The following is a 19,410-nucleotide window of genomic DNA, read 5'->3' on the forward strand; positions in this document are numbered from 1 at the left end:
GTTGACAATTTCCTGGTTCCTCCCCAGTCCCCTTTTCCCAGAACAGGGCAAGCAAAATGAAAGCAACCAAGAGCTAGAATTGCAAAACTATTGCCCCTTGTGTTGAAAAAGAGACACACAAGGAAAACCACAAACTGACACAGCTTATCTTTTGTTTCCAACAAAAAGAGCAACAGATTTCCCTATAAACCCAACCCTTCAGCTCTAGAAACAGCACCAGCTTCTTTCCCTCTGACACAACTTCCCCACTCCATTCTTTGTTCAGGCCCGCTCCGTTTTTTGTTCAGCCCCTATCTTGTTTCTTACCTTTCCAATCCCCCCAGCTTTTCCTCTGAAGCAGCTGTGCCCTCTATAGCTGGCATCTTCAGAGTTCAGATGGCTCTTAGGATCCTCTGCATCAAGTGCCACAGCCATTCTTTGAAATACCATGAAAGCCAGACGATCCTTGAACTAATCTGAATCTCAAAGGTTCTGACTACACAGGTCACCAAGACAGTGCATCACTATATCCCAGGGACAGACAGAAGGCAAGGTAATAACAAAAAAACACCCCAAAATAAAACACACACACACACATACAGAAAAAGAGGTAGGGAACATGGTGAGAACAGAAAAGAGAGAAGAAAGAAGAGGTGAAGAAAAACAGCAACACCAGAGACTCCCTGGCTTAAAAACATATCTGGTCATACCTCGTAAAATCCTCTTTTGATTCACACTAACAGAATACTGAAAGTATGAACCTGTGCTCCAAATAATAAAGGTAAAGTTCACCATCTGTGCTATTCTGCTAGGGAAAGTTAAAAGAGCAACAATCAGCATTTCAGTCCTGGTTTGTATTTTTCATATGGATCTTGCATCCACTTTATGCAATGAAGCTATAGCAAGAAAAATCACAATGGGCCACTTGTTATTTATTGTTGTCTGTATCACTCCATTCATTAAAGAAATAATTTTTTAACCAAAAGAAAAAAAAGGTATTATATCCAGAAGTGGAGTAGGTATCTTATGTATTATTTCTCATTTTAGGGCCTCTATTAGATTTGGTCAGCTTGTACAGACTCCCATCAGTCTAATAGTTTTACCGGCCTGAAGTCCATAAAAATTGGCATTTGGAGGACATGTTATGGTTTTCATGGTTAAAATTACTATGTGGTGTTAATATGCTATTTAAAAACAAAATAGCTCTGCATTTCCTGCTAAATATTAATGGATGAATACACAGGTCTCTCCAGCTCCTTATAATTGCTTCTGATTTCTCAGACTGAGAAATGGAGATTTTTCAATTTCCTTTCTCAAATGTCAGTGTATATTTTTCCCTCCTCCTCTTTCCCTGCTTCCAAAAGACTCCTTTTTTTCATACAAGTTTATGCCCTAATAAGAAAACCGGACATACTAGGGAGGACAGAGATGACAGAGTATCAAAACGCACAATCCCCTCTTTGTTAGCCATGCAGAAAGACTTTAAAAAAAAAAAAAAACAGGATGAAGACTGAAAACAATAGAAGGACCTTTACAAACAGGGATCAGAGCAGAAAGATGCAAGAAATCCAATGAGATCTTTAAAATGGACCAGTAAAGCAAGTAAAATACACTTGGGAACACCTCTGTTCTCCAAAAAGTCCCCCCCACACAACCAAAATTAAGGATCCTCATGACATACATTCAGAAAACCTATAATCTCGGAGCTCAACAAGCAGCAATTTGGGCAGATAATTTTCTCCTTCTCCCCTCATATTCAATCACAATTATAGCACCTCTGCACCGAACCATTTCCCTCATCCTTTCCCACTAAACAAAACCTTCAGCATCACACAAGCAGGGACTGCACACCCTGGATGCACACACACAGGCTGGATGCACAAACACAAGCCTGAGCTCCTTCACACCTCCCACCTGCGTGCTGGAACAGTCCAGCCACGCAGTTTTACAAAGACTGGTCACAAGACTCTATCCTTGCTGGGATTTGAGTAACAGCACGGAGCACTGCAATGGGGAAAGGGATGGGGAGGGCAAAGTTCATCCATGAATTGTTCTGTTTCTGCATGGTTGAGGTTAGACATGTCCTGGACACAACTGGCCCCAGCACAAACAAACATCTGCTCTACTGGAAGTGGAGCTTCCTTCAGTGACTGTCTTAGAGAACTGCCAAGAGCTCTCAGTCAGGCAGCAATGTTTAATTTCATTTCTCCATTTGTATTTTTAATCTTGGAAACAAAAACATAAATGTAAAGCATGCTGACAGAAGAAAACAACTACACAGTTCTAGAAAGCCCTGCTACTTCCCTGCCAGGCCGAAACACCTGCTCCTGCTAATGATGGCTTTATGCTTACTTACACCTGCCATCCAGAAGGGCTCCAGAGCACTTTGCAGCCTGATTTATACATACACAAATCATTAAAACCACCAAAATTAAGCCACTGCTGAGGTGAGATGTGGCAACTGTTTAACTGCACGCAGCCATGCTGTTTGACTGCTCAGGACAGGAACTGTAAGAGACACCAAATCCAACCAAAGCTATGGGGAACGTTAGGTTGAGAGAACATCATTGCCCAATCTGGATTTTAGCCAGTCACTGCCTAATATATTTGCATGTGGAAAACCCTAGGATCTTTAAAGAACACATGAAGTGCAACCTTTGGTTTTATAAATGATCTAAAATACTATATATATACACACACACACATATAGATACATTTATATGTATATATATATATATATACACACACACACACATATATATATATATGTATGTTTCTAATATCTGAAATCCCCCCCTTTAGCAGTCCCTCCCTGCAGTAATTATTGTTTATGCCTTGACTTCAGAAGCTCACCGTATCAGACATCAGTTTTGGAAACATCCTGTGGTTGAAGCACTTAATTTAGCAGAGCAAGCAAACTGATTGTGTCTGGTAATAAATGCAGATTATTAAAAAAAAAAAAAAGATGCTTTACAAAACACACGCATACACAGAGTGGCTAAGCTACTCCCCAGCAAAGACAGAGCCAAATGAACTAAATTTGTCAACCTATCCCTGAACAGCTACAAAAACCAAGAGATTCCCAGGGCTGACACCAGCAGGCTGAAGAGAAAATAGAGCACTGCTTTCTAAAAACCTCCTCATGAGGACAACACCGAATTAACAGTTGCAAAGTCAATGGAGTGGAATGAAATAGGTGTCACTGCACATACCAAGAGGGCAAAAGGACACTGGGAAACAGGTTAAAAAGATTAGGAAACCTGGCATCCAAAAAATGCCAAGGTATGTTTAACAGTTTAGGAGTTTGAGCACAAATTTGCAGCATCAAATATGCGGAACATGCAGAGTAACATTTTGAAAATGGGAATGTGCTCAGCACGTAATCTCATCATAACATTATCAGCAATCCATCAGAGATAATAATCTGTTTCTCTAAGGCAATTTTAAAACAACAAAAAAAGTCAGATCAGGAGATCCGGGCATCTTTTTACTAAGACCTTCCCCAGAGGTCTCCTTACTTGAAAGCAACTTTATCATAATCCTAGAAACAACAAAAATTCAGTTCTCAAAACTAAACACAGACAAACCTGAAATACAGCATGATTGTTTAAAAGTTTCAGACACATGTGCCTCTGAATCATCCTAACAATGCCTTTTCCATAATGTTTAAAATAAATGTTTGTCCCTCAGACTTTTGTGCAGTGCTCCTCAAAATAACAGAATTTTTTTTTTAAATTACAGGTAAGTGTAGGAAGAATTGCAACAACAGATGATTAAAACCCCTAAGCCTGAAAACACTGTTTAAAATTTAAAAAATAAATCTCTGATTTGAAGAGTTTCTAGATTCATAAATGGGAATGGGAAGTACAATCCTGTGTTTCTTTCTTCTATTTAATCCAAACACAGAACAGTTCTCAAATACTTTGTCAGAACAAAGCAGCCTGGGTACACCACAATTACTGAATGAGCTAGTTAAACTAATGAGTGCAAAGGTGTTTCCAACTGAAATAAACCAGACCAAAAAAACCCCACACATCCCCCTAAAAAAACTTGAACAAAGCATTTGTACATCAAGCATCAATCTGCTAAACTAAACTGCATAACCAATTGCTAGAAATATACACTTCCACTCTCTTAAATAGACATTATCAAGATGTTTTCCAAATTCCTAGATATTTCTTATTGTTGTGGAAGAACCACCAGCCTTTACTAATGTTATGATAACGCATTTCAAATTTCTTCCATAAATATTTATGCTACACCTTTGCACCTTCAGGCAAGTTGTTGCAAACCCTCTAGAAAAATCCTGAGTCTGCAGAACCATGTAAGCTTCCCTACTGCTGGAGCACACAGATTCTGGTTTTGGTCCAAAACAATGACACTATCATGGAAAGTACCTAACACTGCTCTCTCCTTTCCAAGAAACAGTAGTAGAATACAAAGAAACAGGTAATATCCTATAGAATCAATGCTGTGGTACTTGAAAATGAGCACCTCCCAAAAAAAGTGTTTTGGGAAGGAAACACATAAGAAGGCAAAAAGCCTCACCATACATGTGACTGTCTTTTCAGTTTTGCCACTCTGTCAAGAATAAAGACTTCTTATAGAAATCAAATGTCATTCATGGTACAACCAACTACAGAGTGCAAAAACTCAAGGCTATTCTTCCTGTCCAGGACACTGGTACCCAGAGCAGCTTAGATACACACAGAATAGCACATCTTCTAGCAAGTCTGCAAGAGCACAGCATTGCTCACAAAATACAGGCATACTTTTCACTGTTCAAAAATGTTAATCTTAATTCTCCCTTTTAGCACAAAAAGAAAAGCTACAGACCTACATACAAACCAAAATTATTTACTACAGTTTAACCACTAACACTCTAAGTAGTACCTCCTTCACTTGCTACCTTTATCATCATTCTCAAAGCACTTGACACCAATTTTTGGTGAACACATGCACACACACACACAAGAAAACCTCTTATACATGCATTTTCTAAAGCTTGAAAAAAAGTTAGGTATGCTACCTCTGTGCTGTTTCCCACTAGGATGAACAGGAAAATAATGGATTATTTGAGAACATGCTGCTAAACACCAGACTAGAGAGGGATGGAGTCATTTCACTGTCCAGAAAGGGAGAGTCACTTACCTCGTTTGTGAAGCCAGCCTTCTTTCACTATCGCTACTTCATTCATAATGGCAGGAATGTCTCTTGAAAACCAGTTTATGGCAAAAGAACACTCAGCTGAAATTCTTGAACTCCAGCAGAAGGCTCCACAAGAGGGATGAGGGTTTTTCCTCCGTTTTCCTCCTTTTCAGCTATTTCTAAAAGAATCAAAAGAAGAGTATGCCATCATTTCAAAGCATGTCGCAGATGTACAATGTATACAACAGGGAGTAGTTTTCATTGCTGCATTGCTGGTTTGGGATTTTTCTGTTCTATTATTATTACAAATCTTAAACAAGGGCTTAGCTCTCCACAAGAATTTATCTTGGCGGGTGGAGGTGCCAAAATACAGGCTTGCTAAAGTCCTGCTTCTTGACTGAGTAGGCTGATCATGGGCAGACTCACAACACTACGAGGTGCTGTCTGAATTACAGGTAGATTCAATACCTTACCTAGTAGACCTCCATCTCTGCAACACCACCTCATTCTTTGCAACAATAAAAATTCTGAAATATCACAAAAAACAGTTTTCAATGTTTCCTGGTAAGGGAGACTTCCAGAACATCTCCTGGAAGGTTTCTTTACAGCCTGATAATAGTCTATTAACCAGCAGTGTGTCTTAGAGATAAACCTCTGACAGTAAATATTCTTATCCTGCTTCAGATCTTCCTACCTTCAGCATCAATCCCCTAATCCCACTCAGATCTCCTTGACTCCCCAAAAAGTATCTCCTCTAAATCTGATATTTCTAACTTCTACCTCTCCCAGAGGTATATAAACAACCAGAGATAAGCTCATGTACCTTACTGTTATCCCAAATCAGCCCTTACAGCACCCTGATCAATTTTATTTCTCTTCCTTAACCATGCTGCAGTTTGCTACTGCCTTTCTCACAATGAAATATACCCAAGCACAACTTGGGACTTTTACCCCTCTGCTTTATGAGACAAAATCCCTCTCTAAATAGCTCAGGATTGCCATTTCTTATTGAAAATGTGCCTTGCTTGTGGCTGACTACCACAGAAATATTCTGTGCATTTCCCTCCCTCACTGAATATAATCTCTTCCCAAATGCATTAGCTTTTATTATTTTTCTAAATTGAATCTGATTACTTTTCTCCTTGTGGTGCAAATATTCTCTGTTTTTCTTTAATTCTTCTATGCTCTCCGAAGTGTCCATGCTGCCATTCAATTTGGTATTATCTAAGTGATCAAAAAACCCAACTGGTGACAAATTCCCAGCAGTAACCAACAAGCTTAATAAAACAAAACCCAGCAGCATTTGTAAACTGCCACCAAAGACCTGGCTGTTACTGGAGTCTCTCACTTACCACAGAGCCATCCCATTCCCACCTGACAAATATATACCATCTCTGCATGCATTTGGCACGTGTGCATCAATTATCCCAGAGCATGCAGGTGATAGCCATCCATCAGAAACTAGATTAAACAGCAACTAATTCCCCATAACTCACTAAGACACAACACTGGATGGAAGAAAACAGGTGGTCAAAATGAATCCAGCCTAGAACTGAAACCCCAGCAGGGGCACAGGGCTTTGTACTACATCCGAGTGATCTAAAACAGGCAGCATTCAAAGCACAAAGCTCGAATATGAACAAGTTCCATCACTGCCAGCAGAAATGGACGGAGAAAGGAGGTCACTCCCCTGACACTCTGCCTACAAACCTACACTGTTTGTTACTGTTCCTCAGCTTTTCCAGTTAGCAGTTTATGTTGAAGTTCTCCCCAGAAACAAGGTGAGTTTGGATTTTTTTTCCAAATTATAAATCTGCCGATCTCACTAGTTAGAATTATCAACTCCACGAAACAGATGTTTGCCTGAGGGAAGGAAGATACACAAAAAATTACACTGGAACAAGTGACATGTAATAATTCCTAATTTCATAAATAAATATGAGAACACTGTATGCTGCAGAATAGAGACCAGTAATCCACAGCTGCCAGAGATACCTTGGAACAAACTCCTTGAGCTCCAGAGCAATTAGGATAGAACCTGACAAACACAGCAGGCTTGCTCCTTTCAAAATGGCCATGCACAATGCACGACAGCCATGCAAGCTAGACTTGCTTGCTGATGTCAAGAGGAGACTAGACCTCACTTAGAGGCTTGAGCAATTTGCAAAGTGTTGAACAAAACCCCCAAGATTATCACAGCTCGAGTATGGAAATGCAACACCTCGGTGTGAAAGTTAACGCTTCTAACTTTGTGTCATACAGGGTGCAGGGACTGTGCAATCCTACCTCTGCGTCCTGAATTCAACCATTTAGAGGCACCAAGCAATCAATATCCTTTCCAACAACCATACATAAAAATGGAAGCTACAAGACAAAGTAGGCTGTAGAAAGGGCAATACTATTATTAAAAATGTAAAAAAGCATGAAGGACAGAATTCTCCAATCTGCAGCTAATTTACTCCAGGTTTTCCTGCATTAACACTTGCCAGGATTACAACTTGGCAGCTTCCTGCTTGTCATCAGCTAAACTGTCATTTAATAATCCAAATTTGAATGACAACAGAGCCAAAAAAAGCAGATCAACCAAGAAATACAAAGTTCAGAGGGACTATTTTTTCTACTCTCTGTGATGTCCAAGCAGCTTGGACTGCCTTTTCCCTATCATTTTTACCCAAGAAATATTTCCCACTTGCTACTGAAGCAAGTGCTTTCAGGGATGTGTCTTTACCTGCCCACCTCCTTTCAGGGGAGAGTGGTGGTGAAAGGGGTGGAGAGTTTTGTAAAGAAGCCATGGCACAACAAATTGGAAAAACATTCAACATTTCCTGACACCAACCTGCATCATGGGTCCCACTTCAGTCCTTCAGTCAGCCATGTTAGAGCACTTACTTCACATGGAGAAACTTAAGCTATTTTTAATTTGCAATGCGAAGAGCTGGGGAACCCTTCTCACTGTCTAACAAGATGTCCATAGGCACAGCTCCAGCAGCAGCAAACCTGCTCTATCTACTGTATTTTAAAACACACATTCAAGCTGTGCCTAATACATCTATTTTAGTAAGAGACGTTATTGAAGACAGTGGCAGCAAGCAAGAGTGATTTCTCGGAATAGAAGAGCAAGTTAACTATAGGTCAATGTACTACTGAAGATGTGTAAACCAGAAAAAGTTCCTTTTCCATAAAATCCTTAGAGGGGAAAAAGAAAAGGAATGATTACAGTCCTCATTTATGGCCATCTAGGAATGGTTCCCAGTGAAGAGAGGGCATCTGAGGTAAGTATGACCTGGCTGCTCCAGTCTGTGTCTGCACAGGACTGAATACTGTCAAAAGCTAAACAACTTGGTCTTTCTCTTAGTCTTCCCTTTGCTTGTTTTTCAATATGCATTTCTGCAATACTTTTTTTAACACTGCAATAGTCCTCACACAGCTGAAGTGCTGTAAAATCATGAATGGCATGACATCAGCATTGTATCACGGTGACACCGGTTTTGCGTACATATTAATTCCTTAAAGGTTATTAACTTCTTCATAAATAATGAGATAACTCACTTCCGTAGGCACTGCAGCAATGAAACCTGCTTTAAGGAGTCAGTCAAACCAACCATCCAACAGAAGGTGGAGCAGAACCACCTTTTCTGTATTTGGGAGAGTTGTGTTAGAGCTCCTTCTCTCGTTCTCCTCTATACGTTATCCTCACCTTTTTTCTCTAAGAAAGCAGAAATATTAATTTGTACTTCCTGTCCTCTTTCCAATGCAAAGTTTTATATTTGTTTCCACTCACACCCTACAGCCGATCAGGAAGAAAAGGAAGTCTTCAATTAAGTTTAAGCTTATGGGAGCACCTATGGTAATCACCTCATCTTCATGAGGGAGAGTAAGCAAGGGACTAAAGAGACTGACCCACCAGTCTGTCCTGGCATGTGTGTCTGGGCTGCACTCGTTAGCCCAGATCAGAAAGCAGATTACAAAAAAGCATTCCCCTGGGCTAACACTTGCCCGGTCACACACCAGTTACTGATGCCCACTGCCCTGGTGTAGCACATTCCTGATTCTCCCAGGGCACTCCGAGCCCAAACATGCTGCACATCCTTACATGCTCTCATAATGCACAGCAGCAGGACCTGGCAAAGCAGGATCCAGCTGCCCAAGTTTGCCTACTGTGGCCACATGACATTGTCATGAGAGAGACGACGTACACAGGAGCTGGACTGGGCCAGGGCGGTGCGCTCAGGCCCGTTACACGCGATGCCACGAGCAACCGACGCTCTCTTCCCAGTGCAAGCTCCCAGCTGACAGCCAACTGCACCAAAACGGCACAGACACAACAAAGTTGGGCTCCAGCCAACGTTTCAAGTGGAGCGTACAGATAGATGTTCCCACCAGGCTTTGACCAGTGAAGTACGTCTCCTGCCTTACGCAAATCCTGCCCTGTTTGTTTCATGTGAGCAGCAGTGATTCCAACGTGCTCAAGGCCCTCTGAGCCTGCAGCAGCTTCGCACCATGACCCAGTTACCAAATCTGGGCAGACAGCTTTCAAGGAAGCTTAGAAGGACCAGGTTGTGCCACCATCTCAGCTTCCCTTACAAAAAGGCATTGTGGGCCACTACTTAGGTGTGGCCACCAGTATTTGCTAGTATGTGCTGTGTGTCCAATGACACCACATCTAAACTGGAATTTCATGGCAGCAAGTGCAGCTGATCACAAGGTTCACAAAGGATTCTCAGATACTAAGTTATAGGGAAATGGTAACTGGAAAACAAAAATCTCTATAGCCACATCCCCCCCTTTTTTTTTCCAATCTATTAGCCTAATCTAGGTTTACAAAACTGTAATTTGAAATATTTGTGCTCTCCTGCCTCTGCTGATCAATAGACAGGAGGTTAATGCTGTTCAGGTAAGGGGCCACAGTTACGACATCCAACTGTCCACGCTGCAAACACAATAACAGTTTGATAGGACAAACTAAGCTATCTATTTCAAAACTGACTGATGGCAGAAAAGTGACTTCTTCATAAGTCCCTATGCAGCCCAGACAAAATCTTCTTTATGTTCCAAAACAAGAACAAGTCTTTTTACACTTTATGCTCATGTAATTTAACAACTGTGCTGCTCGGAACTTTGCTACCGACCTGAGATATATTTAATCAAATTCCATTTTAAAGTATTTGTAACTGAAGTGTTGTTCTGTCCCCAAAGAAATCGAGACAGTTGTGAAACTATTTAATTGTTAATGTAATCACTTACAGAACATTTTTGTAGGACTGTAAGTGAATACTGGAGCTGAAAGTGACTTGTGGACACTGGATCAATTATTAAATTTGATTTACTGCTGCTGCACACCAAAAACAGTTCCATAAACACCACACACAGCACAAACTCTACTATTTAAAAAAAAAAAAAATCAAAGGTAGTTCCACAGTGTCTTTAAATCTGCTAACGCAGACAAATGTTGTGGCTGTCACCATGAAACTAACTACTACATGAAAGTAATTACTAGTCATGCAGTATGTCAAATTTATTTACCTGCAAACAAACACTCTTCAGCATTAAGTGTTAGTAACTCCCTTTTATAACTGTATTTTGAAATGTACATCCCTCCTGTGGTATAAATAAAACAAACAAGCAAAAATCATGGATTTGTTTCTTACATGATAGGTGGTAGGAAAACAAAGCAAAACAGTTAAATATTTCCCAGAGGGGTGGCGGGGGGGCCCACACCACCAATACGGTGCAAGCTGTATCTGCATCAGTAGCGTCCTGTCAGTAAAATAAATTGAAAGTACCAGAACGTTTATATGCTTGATTATGTGTTTTACAAAGAAACAGACACAAGTCCTACAAGTCTCTAAGAACATTTCGGCAACTGCTTCACCTGAGGGGGCGGGGGGGATTCTGCAGACAGCTCCCTACACCTCTGCAAAACACGACTGAAAAAAAAATCAAGTCCACAAGCCACCTACACACGCGAAATGCCCACGGAGAGAATCACACCCCCGTCGGCAAACACTCAGTGGTCCGCAAAGCGGAGCTGGGCTGAACAACGCGGCCGCAGAAGACAAGGGGAGAAAATGGGGGCGGGGGAGCTGGGAAAATGGGGGGCCCTCGGCTACTTTGCTCGCCGCTGTTTCAGAAATATCACAAGCCACCCCCCAGCCGCCCCCACCGCCGTTTCCCCGGGGGATGCTCGCGCAGGGGCCGGGGCGGGGGCAGGCCCGAGGGGAGACCCCCGCCCCGCCGCCCTCTCACCCACCGCATCCCCGGGGAGCCAACAGCTTCCTGTCCGCTCCGGGCCCGCCGGCAGGACGGACCGACCGGCCGGGGCCGCCTGCAGCCCGGGCCTCCTCGCCCCCCACCCCGCCTGGCCGTGCCCGGGGGCCGGCGGGGCAGCCCACGCCCGGGGAAGGCGAAGGGAGAGCGGCCGCCCCCTTTCCCGGCCCTTCCCTTCCCTCCCGGCCCCGCACAATGCGGCCGCGCCGAGCAGGCCCCGGCCCCGGCGCTTCCTTCCCCCAGCCCTTCCCAGCCGGGGAGCGGGTCACTTACATGGCTGGAGCCCCGGGAGGAGGCGGCGGCGGCGGCAGGGGAAGGGAGCCGGGGAGGGAGTCAGGGGAAGGGGAGGGAAGGGGGGAGCGAGCCAGCGAGCGAGAGAGCGGGGGAAGGGGGCGGCCGGCGAGGCGGGCGGGCTCTGCGGCGGGCGCCGAGCGAAGGCCTCACTGGGCTCCCGGCAGCCGCCGCCTCCTCCTCACCATCCCCGGGCGGCGGGGCGGCTCCTCCTCCCCCTCTCGTAGGCGCTCGGCCCGTGGGGTTCGCACACCCGCTCCGGCTGCCGGCTCGCCTTCCCCGCCGCTCCGCCCTGCGAGGCCGCCCCTCGCCTCGCTCCGCCGCCGCCTCCCCCCGCACCCCCGGGCCGCGCTCCCGCCGCCCGCGCCGGGCTCGTCCCGCACGCGTCTCCGCGGCGCTCGCTCACACCCTCCGCGGAGCGGCCGCCGGTCCCGCCGCCGCTTCCCGCCCGTGCCGAGAGGCCGCCCCGCTCCGCTCCGCGCCGCTCCCCGGACGGGGTTCGTGGCCTCGCCGCCCTCCGAGCTCCCACAGCGCGGCGGAGCAGCGCCCGCGGGCCCGGCCCCCTCCGCCCACCCGCCGGCCCGGCCCCAGGCCCCGGGGGCGGCGTTTCCTGGCCCCGGGCGGCCCGGTGTTCCCCCTTCCCCTGGCACCGGCCCGGCCCTGGAGCAGAGCGCTGGGGACGCTGTGCCCCGGCAGGGGAGGGATGTGGCCTGTCCTGACTCGGCCTGTGAACCTGGCTGCCTGGAGCATGGACAATTTCACAGAATCCCAAAATCAATTCGGTTGGAAAGGACAGATCATCGAGTCCAACCTATGACTGAACACCACAGTGTCAACTAGACCATGGCACTAAGTGCCACATCCAGCCGTTCCTTAAACACGTCCAGGAATAGTGACTCCACCACCTCCCATTGAAATGGGCAGCCCATTCCAATTTCAAAATACCCTTCCTGTGAAGAATTTCCTGCTAATGTCCAACCTAAACTTTTCTCAGTGCAGCATAAGACACTGTTCTCTGGTCCTGTCACTGATTGCCTGGGAAGAGAGACCAGGCTCCACCTGGCTACACCCTTCTGTCAGGGAGTTCTAGAGAATTATAAGATCTCCTTGAGCCTCTTTTTTTCCAGGCTAAACACCCTCAGCTCCTTCAGCTGTTCATTGTAAGACTTGTTCTCCAGCCCCTTCACCAGATTAGTGCCCTTCTCTGGACAAAGAGCAGCCCCAAGAAAGAGGGTTCCTGCCCTACATAGATGAGAGGCTTAGGCAGCTCCAGCATTTCAGACTCTAGGAAGGACCAAGCTCCTTTAAACCTCTTGGGGGGCTTCCAGCAAGCTCCCCCAAAAGCATGGAGTGCCAGTTCTGCTTCTCTGGCCTCACAATTTTCCCTTACACTCCCCTAAAATACCAGATGATTAACTAACGAGGTACCACAGTACATTGGAGGATGCTCCAATATCCCATTCCACATTGGACAGGCAGAATTAAGGAATTGCCCATGGAGGGGCCAGGGTAGTTATTCTGGATGTTGCACTCAAGGCCGTCCTGCTTTCACAGTAGGAATGGCTCAGAACATGACAAATTGCTTCAACTATTGCTTACAGCATGACAATATTTTTGGTAAGGTTTTTGAGAGCCATTCTGCTCTAAAAAACAATGTTGTGGAAACAGCAATGACAGATTAACGTTTCTCCGCCCTTCCACTATCAGAATTTGTCTTCTTTGGTCATTAAGAGAGCTTGCTTATTCTCAATTTGACAGTGCCATAAACGTTAACTGGGTTGTAAGAACTGATTGGATTTCTTCAGAAACATACGATCACTGATGATCACATTTCTGCAATCGGAAGCTGGTTGGAATTTAGGAAACAGCACATCTTCCCACAGCTTTGCACTGTTGGCAACATAAAAGTCCATAAAATGCATTTACAGCAGTAAAGCTGGGGAATACAGCTCTGCCTTTACAAACCTATTACATATAATAAGAAGCTTTTTTACCACATCATTTTGATGATTGTAAACGTTTACTGAAATTCACGTTCTTCTTCTGTTTTGATCAGCTAGGTCTGACTGATCATATCTGTCATCAGGGTTCCTGAGCATCAAATGGATTCCTGGATTTTGGGGGCACTGGTGTGCTAGAGGAGCCAACGATGAGGCAGAGAAGAAATGTTTCACTTTTCTTCACGGAGGGTGAAGAAAGAGTCATGCCTCCTTTTCCACCAACATACAGAGCAATTCCTGCTGGCAGAGCAGCTACACCAGTGTGGGATTTTCTGTGCATCGCCTTTAGGTTTACTGGGGCATATTTCAGCACAGTTTTAAAAATGTACCATTCAGGCACTTTAGCAGAGTAAGCAGGCCCCGTGGTACTGGCCCAGTTACCCAGGGCAGAGTGGAATGGCTGTGGGAACTCTAAGATGTAAAGGTAATGGAAAGCAAAAATCTGGGTTTGTGATCACATTTTGACCTACCATGCATTACTTACAAAATACTTAGTGTGTATTAAAATGTAGGTAGTCCTTAAAGATGTATTTAAAATTAAATTCATCATCAGTGTGCAAAACTTGCAAGCAGCTCAGAGGACCTGTATTTTACTTAACAAAAACAAGGACAAAATTGATTTATCAACTAATTTTGAGCCTTCGGGCTGTAGTTACATCTAGAAGTAAAGAGTGCATGTAAGTATAGGAGTTCACTGGCCGTGAGACAGTGGGGGTAGGGGGATCTCTGGTAATAGATCTGATTTCAGGAGAGCTTTCTCACCTTCCTGACAAAACCTCTCCTGACTGATAAGCTCCCAGGCTGCGTAGTGAGCAAGGTCATTAGGACTTCCCCCTGCAAATGAAGAAGCAGTTTAAAAAATAAGATCATAGAGTAAACAATTTTCTGTCCTGAAGAGAAGAAAATAAACGTCCGTTGTTTGCTAGAAAGGAAGTACAATTAAAAAAAAAAACCCTCCAGATTTCAACATGAACATATTGTTTAGATTTGCCAACTGTTGATTTACCATGATGAAAGACAGGCCCAAACTAGAAAGTTTGGATCCCGATCTGGATCTGACATTCCCCAAATCTGAGGGGGAAGTGTGATTCAGAGTCTGGAGTAAGGGCTTATCTCTCAAACACAGCAAAGTACTGTGGATAAAAATACCCAGGTAAAGTAGGAAGTGCCTGGTCTGCAACAACAAGAGTGACTTTGTATCAACAATGAACAAAAGCAGCTTTTTTTTTTTCTTTGAGAACAATGAAATCACTCAAGAATTGTTATAAATACAAACAATGTGGGTTTTATCACTCAGCTATCATCAGTGGGATTATAGTCTATAAACCCTAATTTTCAGGGAAGTCCCTAGATTTCCCTGAGCGCTTCCTCAGATTTCACATCTGTTAACTCTAGTTTATTAAGTGCTTCAGGATAAGGTGCATCAACTGAGCCTTGGTATTACATTACCTGAAAATACTGAATGTAGGTGTTAGTGGCAAAGAATGGCTGATTTCCAGACAGTGTATTGATACCACGCCAGAAGAGCAGGCACTTCCCATTCATTTTTAACACATATGTAGGTAAGAATTCGTTCAGCATCACGTTTAAAAGTTATTTCTAAATTTTTAAGTTATGAAGCTTTGGATAAAATTGTCCAGTCAGGCATAAGAAAGATACCATGCTAAGATGAAGTAGAATTACTGAGTTAACCCCCAGTAGAACAAGCTCTGTTCCATGATTCAAGTAATGACAGCACCACTGTGGGCCAATAGTGAATTTGTTCCTCCCTTTTTACAAGGTGGGTTGTACTCAGAACATACTCAGAAAAACTCTATGACATCTTATTAGAATTACAGAGCTGGTATCTCAGTCTAGGCATTAATAGCTTTTAAACAAACAACTGAGTTTTGGTTTCAGAGAAAAATCTATCTCAATAAAAATAGAAATTAGAAGTGCTTTTCACAGTGCCAAATATAATAAACATAGTTGTGCTTCTAAACTGAACTAATCCAATGTTTGAAGGTATATTTCTCAATAGCAAAACAATAGCAGGCTCTCTGGAAAAAAATAATAAATATAGTCATGCTGAAACATTGTGCATTTGCATTTTAGAAATTCATCTTGAGACTAAATAGATGTATAAGTGTGTCTATACTTCTCCGATGAATTTCCTACAGAACTGCTGTCAGCTGAGCTGGTAAGGTTGCTGGAGAGCAGCACTGAAAGAGGCCTTGCTGCTCTTCCTCATGGCTTGCTGGAAGTCCTGGAATAGGCTGGACAGGAGACCTAGCTTTGGTTTCCTGCTTCTGTTCCTGGGATGCTGAAGCCAGACAGCCCTAGGATGGCGGGGTGTCAATGCTGTTGGCTCCGAAGTGAGAGCAGTACAGTCCTCTTCACCAGGAGCATGATAGCCATGACAAGGGGCAAACGTGATGTGGGGAGTTTGATACATAAACAGAACCCAATTTGTTTGTATAGAAAATGCATTAAATGAAGCACACAAAAATAGCAACTATTCAGTTCTGTGCCGTACCCCACTGCAGTCACTTTTGTTGTTACAAAAATAACCACAAGTCTCAGTCTGGACTAGGCGCCATTAGGGGCTGTAGGCACATCAGAAAACTTGGGCTTTGATGTGAAGGGACTGAAGTTTGCTTCAAACCTCTGCTTTTCCCCCTTCCTTGTAAAGTGACTTGTCATGGATTCTTAGATCAGGAAAGATACCTGAAAAAGCTAAACTCCAATGATCTGTGTGAGACAACATCACGATCTTAACTATAGTCAGATAGACAAATCCTCTGAGACTGAAATACTGACATTACAGATACATACTAAAAGAAAAGCAAAAACTTTCAGGTTCCTGTTGCATTCCCAACCCTCACACACCGAGTGCTGATTATGTTCTTCACTTAAAATTACGGAGCTAAGCACAGTGTGAGCATATTAACCTGGGGGCCATTTCAGTGGTTGATTACCCCTGCAGATCCCCACATACAGATCTCTGTGAAAGGAGCAGCAGCCACTCTGCTGGATGAGGACACAGCAGTGGGTTCTTGGAGCACTGGTTCTGGCCACATGGATCTGCAGATGACAGCCAGCACAGAGCAGCTCAGTCTTCCTCATGACATTTGTAGTTTCCTAAAGAGCAAGGGTGGCAATCAAGTTTTTAAGGTTTTGAGCATTATAGTGACAGGGGCTTCCTATATCCTTTAAAGAGTATATACCCATGACATTTACCTGGGGGACTAGCAAGTGTTTTTATCATTTTCATAATAATGCTAGAAGAGAGGAGATTGCTTGTAATTTCTTCAGTGTGTTTTTAATGGCATCTGCATGCACGTATCAATCTGCTATGCTTTGAATCACCTGCTCAGAATTATATAGTTTGGAAAATTAAGGGGAGAAGTGACTGTTTCAGCATCATTCTGGTCTGACACTCTGGCTAGTGCAACCACAAAATTGTGCTTACTGATGTCTTTATCTATATTCATATTCTGCTTTATTTGTAATACAAGAAGCAGTCCTGTGAAAGCAAGGTGCAGAAATAATTTATATATTATAATTTTTTGTTTGTTTGTTTGAGCATCTCTCTCCTGTGTTTCTTTGATATCTAAGCTTATGCTTCCACTTGCCTTCAGCGAAATCACTGAGTTCTTCTTTTCTGCAAGATGTCTTATTGTCACAAAACTTTTGAGTGCTTTTTCTAGCCTTTGGCTACTTCTGTACTGGTTTTGTTTGCTGTGCCTAAGATAGGCTTGTGGCTGCTGCACTCTGTGTCCAGAGTGAGTTATGTCCATCCTGCTCTGAGGGGGCTGGGCTCCTCTCCAAGCCCAAACCCTCTTCCTCTGCCCTCAGCCTGAAGTTCCCTGAGAGCAACAAGCTGCAATGCACTTGGTGTGTGTGAGCAGTAGTGACCCTGGAGGAGTGGTTTTCTGGAATAATTCTGTGGATGTTGAGGACCCCATCTCCAAACCAAAGGTGTTTCAGGGAAGTGAGGGTGCTTCAGGCTAGCTTTAATGGCGTCCCATGGACTTTATACCCAGTGATGGCCAGAGTTCATGTGAACTGCTCTGGAGGATCACACTGCTTTAGGTTCACTGCAAGGGCGCTCAGTTCATGCACTCCCAGACTGGTCTGTGATACAAACCTAACAGCAATAAATCAATGTGATCTGGAGGTCTGCCTCAACAACACAGTCCTGACTCAAGCACGCTAGTAGAGGGTAAGGCAATTGAAACCAGAAGTTAAGTAGATATTATGGAGAAGTTTAAGAAGATATTAGGAGTAAGAATCAGACACAAGCACTGCAAAATTCAGGGTCAAAACCCCTGCACACATGCTGATGTAACAAGTACCTATTTCGTTGCCCACCCCACTCCTCAGCATACTTGGCATGTAGCATCTGTTTTCTTGGGCATCGCTTGTCTGCTGAGCTTCCCATCCCACCTTGAGCAGAAGGGCTCATGCATTAGCTGGATCCAAGAGGAGCCTGTGTAAGCCAGGACAGGACTATCCCCCAGGTCTGTGTGGGACAGAACCCACCTCTCCACATGTCCATGTCCAGTGCTGAGCACCATCTCTGCAGGAGCTTCTTGGTGCTCATCTAATATACTAACTTTTAAAATAAAAAAGGCAACCACGAAAGAAATCAATCTGTTGACTGGCCCTGCGGTCTTCACTGCCCTCAGCCTTGTCATCTGCATTCAGCTGGAGGAGCGACTGCTCCTCAGGCATTTATTCCCTGGCAGCCCAGAGGGAATCAAGCCCACTGTGTTCCTCTGCCGCATCCAGCCTGGCTCTCACACAGCGTTCCCGCTGCAGCCCCGGAGCCTGCCAGGACAGGCTGGCAGTTGTAGGGAATGATGTCACCCAATGGGCAGGGCTTCTTTGCCACCGATAACATCTTAGCAGATGTCCTCCAAACGTGCTCACAGTTCTCCCATTATAGCATCTTTATTTTCCATCTACCTTTCACAGTCATCTTTTCAGCTAGAAAAGAGGTTACTCTTTGCTAAACACTGTGTCTAAAACTGGAGAAGAGCTTTGCCAAAGTTGTTTTCAGTGTTTTTTATTTATTCTTGGGCAGAAAAACTTTACATTTCAGTAGAACACAACTACTGAGATACTTCGAAGCTTGTAGGTACCAGACTATCACTGAAAAAGTTTATGATTCTCCCTCATTCATTTACCCTCTTCCAAAATAAAACAAGGGATAAAAGAAGTTGCTACCCATTACCTATAATGGTATGTTCCCCATAAATCCTGCAGGTTTTACTCCCACCTACTGTGCCTCATCCCTATTTAGAAAATCAGATCTACCCCAGGGTATCCTTCTGGACGTGTAGAGTTCCACTGAAATCAGCAGGGATCTGTTTAAGGACATGCTGGCAGAGAGTATCTGTTATTCTATATTTACACAGTACCCAGCATAATAGGACATGAAACCTGATTAAAGCCTCCAAACACCACTGCCATGGAAATCAGTCTTGTTATTGACTGATGACTCAACATGTCTGGATTTAGATGGAAGAGGGCTACTTTCAATTCCCAATTCTTTTATAGACTCTCTGCATAACCTAGCCAAGTCATTGAATCTCCATGCCTCAGATACTCCTGTATTTAATGCAGAGAAAGTCAATCATTGATTAATTCCCTTCTCCCAGCCCATTCTGCGGTTTTTGATTATAAGTTCCTTGGGGCAGGCATTGCCTCTTGTGAACTGTGAGGACAGCACACAGCACCA

At 44.0% G+C, this 19,410-nt stretch overlaps 1 protein-coding gene across 5 annotated transcripts in view; it reads right to left on the minus strand.

Annotated features, from left to right (window-relative positions):
* AKT1 (AKT serine/threonine kinase 1) overlaps positions 1 to 12,240 on the minus strand; it is a 76,909-nt gene extending 64,669 nt beyond the window's left edge. Inside the window, exons 1-2 of one of the 5 annotated variants that reach the window (XM_041398294.1) lie at positions 11,668 to 12,240; positions 5,131 to 5,306 (exon numbers count right to left, since the gene is read on the minus strand). In XM_041398294.1, the coding sequence (XP_041254228.1) occupies positions 5,131 to 5,176 (46 nt within the window). In that variant the 5' untranslated portion in view covers positions 5,177 to 5,306; positions 11,668 to 12,240. Of the gene's footprint in view, positions 1 to 306; positions 466 to 5,130; positions 5,307 to 6,841; positions 6,951 to 10,650; positions 10,666 to 11,377; positions 11,501 to 11,667 lie in introns of those variants that run through there. The other 4 variants (XM_041398309.1, XM_041398318.1, XM_041398300.1 and 1 more) reach the window with 4 other exon arrangements.
* Between the last annotated feature and the right edge of the window lie 7,170 nt (positions 12,241 to 19,410).

Source organism: Onychostruthus taczanowskii, unplaced genomic scaffold (genome assembly GCF_017590055.1).
Source record: "Onychostruthus taczanowskii isolate IOZ18803 unplaced genomic scaffold, ASM1759005v1 scaffold1, whole genome shotgun sequence".
Classification (NCBI taxonomy): Eukaryota; Metazoa; Chordata; class Aves; order Passeriformes; family Passeridae; genus Onychostruthus; species Onychostruthus taczanowskii.